The sequence below is a fragment of the Bison bison genome, unplaced genomic scaffold (assembly GCF_000754665.1).
Source record: "Bison bison bison isolate TAMUID 2011002044 unplaced genomic scaffold, Bison_UMD1.0 scf7180017864355, whole genome shotgun sequence".
Classification (NCBI taxonomy): Eukaryota; Metazoa; Chordata; class Mammalia; order Artiodactyla; family Bovidae; genus Bison; species Bison bison.
Genome location: NW_011494927.1, coordinates 1,054,616 through 1,059,300, shown reverse-complemented (window position 1 = coordinate 1,059,300; position 4,685 = coordinate 1,054,616). Strand labels below are relative to the sequence as shown.

At 36.6% G+C, this 4,685-nt stretch overlaps 1 protein-coding gene across 3 annotated transcripts in view; it reads left to right on the top strand.

Moving 5' to 3' along the window:
* The window catches only part of GRIA4 (glutamate receptor, ionotropic, AMPA 4), a 673,532-nt gene that overhangs the window by 585,432 nt on the left and 83,415 nt on the right, over window positions 1-4,685 (top strand). For all 3 annotated transcript variants that reach the window (XM_010855154.1, XM_010855155.1, XM_010855156.1), the window contains exons 7-8: window positions 640-807; window positions 2,623-2,727. In XM_010855154.1, the coding sequence (XP_010853456.1) occupies window positions 640-807; window positions 2,623-2,727 (273 nt within the window). The remainder of the gene's footprint in view (window positions 1-639; window positions 808-2,622; window positions 2,728-4,685) is intronic.

Here is a 4,685-nt window from a genome sequence, read left to right as displayed (position 1 = left end):
GTACTATGCATAGAAGTTAAATAAGCAGGGTGACAATATACAGCCTTGACGTACTCCTTTTCCTATTTGGAACCAATCTGTTGTTCCATGTCCAGTTCTAACTGTTGCTTCCTGACCTGCATACAGATTTCTCAAGAGGTAGGTCAGGTGGTCTGGTATTCCCATCTCTTTCAGAATTTTCCACAGTTTATTGTGATCCACACAGTCAAAGGCTTTGGCATAGTCAATAAAGCAGAAATAGATGTTTTTTCTGGAACTCTCTTGCTTTTTCTATGATCCAGCGGATGTTGGCAATTTGATCTCTGGTTCCTCTGCCTTTTCTAAAACCAGCTTAAACATCTGGAAATTCATGGTTCACGTATTGCTGAAGCCTGGCTTGAAGAATTTTTGAGCATTACTTTACCAGCGTGTGAGATGAGTGCAATTGTGCGGTAGTTTGAGCATTCTTTGGCATTGCCTTTCTTTGGGATTGGAATGAAAACTGACCTTTTCCAGTCCTGTGGCCACTGCTGAGTTTTCCAAATTTGCTGGCATATTGAGTCTTTGCAGCCAAAGATAAACCCACATAGTCCCCAGGCAAATCCTAAGGATTGATAAGAATTTAACATTTTACCATTATATTTACTTTAATTTTGTTAGTATACATCTGCTCTGACTTATGATGGAGTCCTCGTGATGGCTGAAACATTCCGAAGTCTCAGAAGACAGAAAATTGATATTTCCAGGAGAGGAAATGCTGGAGATTGTCTGGCAAATCCAGCTGCTCCATGGGGCCAGGGAATTGACATGGAGAGGACACTCAAACAGGTAACTCACAATTTTATTTATGTTCAGTTTGTTTCACACATGCATGTGTGCTAAGTCACTTCTGTTGTGTCCAACTCTTTGCAGCCCTATGGACTGCAGCCTGCCGGGCCCCAGTGTCCATGGGATTCTCCAGGCAAGAATACTAGAGTGGGTTTCCATGCCCTCCTCCAGGGTATCTTCCCAACCCTGCATTTCTTATGTTTCCTGCATTGGCAGGCAGGTTCTTTACCACTAGAATAACCTGGGAAGCCTTCAATTTATTTCATTGTCCTTTTTAAATGGAGTTTTCAGGAAAACAAAATAATCTATTGGCAAATACCGATATATTACAATTTCCATTTTAATATATTGAGCCATTATCATTTCTGAGACATTTCTACATAGGATACTGAATAGAATGGTGGAGGTAGTGGTTTAGTGGCTAAGTCATGCCCAACTCTTTGTGAACCCATGGACTGTAGTTTGCCAGAATCCTTTGTCCATGGAATTTCCCAGGCAAGAATACTGGAATGGTTTGGCATTTCTCCCTCCAGGGGATCTTCCCAACAAAGGAATCGAACCCCCGTCTCCTGTTTGGCAGACAGCTAATTTACCACTGAGCCACCTCAGAAGCCCACTAGATAGAATACTGGTGTTTATATGTTATGTAGATGGTTAGCCAGGATAAGCTAGGTTATGTAACAGTAATAAACAACCCCAGGCTTCAGTGGCTTAAAACAACAAAAGAGGATTTCACACTCACAGACACACATCAGATTAGTAGGGACACTCTGCTTTTTATAATCACTTAGGGACACAAGCTGACATAGCAGCTACCATCTTGAATGTAACAAATGGAAAAGAGTTGTAGGGAGGTTTCTAGTGTATCCCTGTGGCAGATTCATGTTGATGTATGGCAAAACCAATACAATATTGTAAAGTAAAATAAATAAATAAATAAAATGCTTTAGCACTCATTACATCTGTTAACAACGCTTTTGTCAGAAAGAGTCACAGACACCTAGCTAACCAAAAAGTGTCCAAAAAGAACAAGCCCACCGTGGACCCAGAATGAGGAAGAACCTGAAATATTTGGCATACAGTCTTAGTCTACTAATCTACTGACTGCCTCAATAGACCTTCAAATTGTCTTGTAACCTTGGATTAAGTATTTATTTTAGTCTTTTGTAGTTATACTAACACTGTTTTTCAAATGATTACTGTAATATGTGTGTATTTTTAGTAATACATTTTAAATGTTCTGAAATGCCACAGGTTCAGAACATAAGTTTAAATGAATTAAAAGGATCTGGAATAAAGTACACTTGAATATTTTCAAAAATATGTTTATTTTTCTGAATATTTTAAGTTTAACATTAGCAAGGAGAAATATGATTTGCTGTGGTTATCAGGGTTATTTATTATGTGGATGTGTAGATAAAACTGAAAAGTAACTAAAAAGGAAACCATGTTTCTATTCTTATAGATAATATTTCAAAATTGAAGAAGTACAATGGAAATGCCATAATAAAAAAAATATTTATCTTTCAAGTACATAACAGAATCGCTTATATATTTCTTTGATATTCCTCTATCCAATTATTTTTTTAATTTAAATTTATTTATTTTAATTGGAGGCTAATTACTTTACAATACTGTATTGGTTCTATCCAATTCTATCCCAGTAGCTCAAATACTCCATGACTTTTTTAGTGAGTTGCTTACAGATTATAGCTCCACACCCATGCGTAGTCATAAGCCTAGCAGATGAAGTAAAGATTTCTGTAAGTAAAATGGCAAATGATTACATGTGTAGATTTTATTTTTCATTCATAGGTTCAAATTCAAGGACTAACAGGAAATGTTCAATTTGACCACTATGGACGTAGGGTCAATTACACAATGGATGTGTTTGAACTAAAGAGCACAGGACCTAGAAAGGTGAGCCACACTTGAACTGTTTTCTTAGTTTGCTTTTGACATTTTTAAAATCTTATAAGTGAAATATAGCTGGATAGTCTACATTTTTAAAAAATTGTGAGTATGGCTAACCCTTGAACAAAGTGGAATTTAGGGGATCTGACTCTCCACACAGTCAAAAATCTGTGCCAAAATTATAATGGGCCCTCCATATATGTGGTTCCTCCACTGCTGCAGTTCCACATCTGAGGCTTCAACCAACACAGATTGTGTAGTATTGTGGTATTTCCTGTGAAAAGAATCCGTGTAAAAGTGGACCTGAGCAGTTCAAACCTGTGTTGATAAGGGTCATCTGCACTTACAAGTAATACTTTCTTGGTAATTCATGCTGAAATAAATTCTTGTGTCATATGATTGATGTTTAATGGTATATCAAAGCTGAAATGAACTATTTACCCACTGTTTATATTCCTTATCCAAAATAAAAGCAATTTTTTAAAGGCTTAACAAAAAGAATCCCAGAAAACCCATAATATACTCTTCAGGAAAGCACACAATGTAAGTAAGAGACTTATTCATTTTCATGTAGTCATTTCTGAAACCATTAGAGAGAGAACAAGAAAACTACTTATAATGGATAGTCATATAATAGAAGGCTAGATGTTCCTGAAATAAACATTCAAAGAAAAGAGCTGATGGAAGATAATATTATTAAGATTACTGTTAGGTTGAGAGAGAGAGAGATACCTAAGGACTTCAACTGAGGGACCAAAGAGGTTGTTCAGAAAGCTGCTGGTGATAGACTTTTGGATTTCAGAAGATAGTTGCTGATCTTTTGATGTGACTAAGCATCATAAGCATCAGCAATATTCTCAACATCCAAAAAGTGCTTTATATATTGGAGCGATACAATTCCACCACAGAAATTGACTATAAACTTTTTATACCTAACATATAACTTTTTAACATTCCTTTTCTCTAGCATTAGCTAAGATGCTTAAGAAAGATAAATTCAACTTAACTAAAAATTATCTGTTTCAACACTTGGATGTTAAAAAAAACTTTTCCAAATATACTTTCCTGTGTTAATATAGTAGTGATAGTTACAATTTATGAAATGCCTGCTATGTTCCAAGCACTGGACTTGGTGCAATTTAATCCTCACAATGAGCCTGTAATGGAGTACTATTTTCTCCCTTTTCCTGGTGAGAAAATTACAGTGCTATTGTTGTTGCTGCTGTTCAATCACTCAGTCATGTCTGACTTTTTGCAACCCCATGGACTGCAACATGTAAGCTTCCCTGCCAAACATCATTCCTTCCAAAGAAATCCCAGGGCTGATCTCCCACAGGTTGTCCTTAAATACAAAATGTCAAGGTCTTGTCAACATCTGAAAACTCTCCATAATGTGTCTCAGAGCTATAGTTTTTATGTTGTGGGAACTCATTCAGTTCAGTTCAGTCGCTCAGTCATGTCCAACTCTTTGTGACCCCATGAATCGCAGCATGCCAGGCCTCCCTGTCCATCACCATCTCCCGGAGTTCACTCAAATTCACGTCCAAAGTATTCCAGAAATATAAGCTTTTTATTGGAAGGATATCTAAAATGAAGAAACTGAGCAAGATATTTAAATCTCCTGGAAGATGCCACTGAGATTCCTAAAGTTTCCTCATTGAGATTTCAATTAAAGGGAAAATCTTTCTATAGCTATCAGAGTATGGCTATGCCCACCAATCAGTTCTCTCTAATTTGTTGCTATGGAAAGCATAACTTTGACATTGCAATGTAATTTCCTTCTCAAATTAAAAGTTTAAAAAAGACAAAAAAGAATAAAAAGCCTTTCAAAAAACTCTTTTTTCTCAGATATACCACAGTAATAATAAAAGTAAAGATTTGGGACTTTCCTGGCTGTTCAGTGGTTAAGACTTCATCTTCTAATGCAGAGGGTGTGGGTTCAATTCCTGGACAGGTAGCTAAGA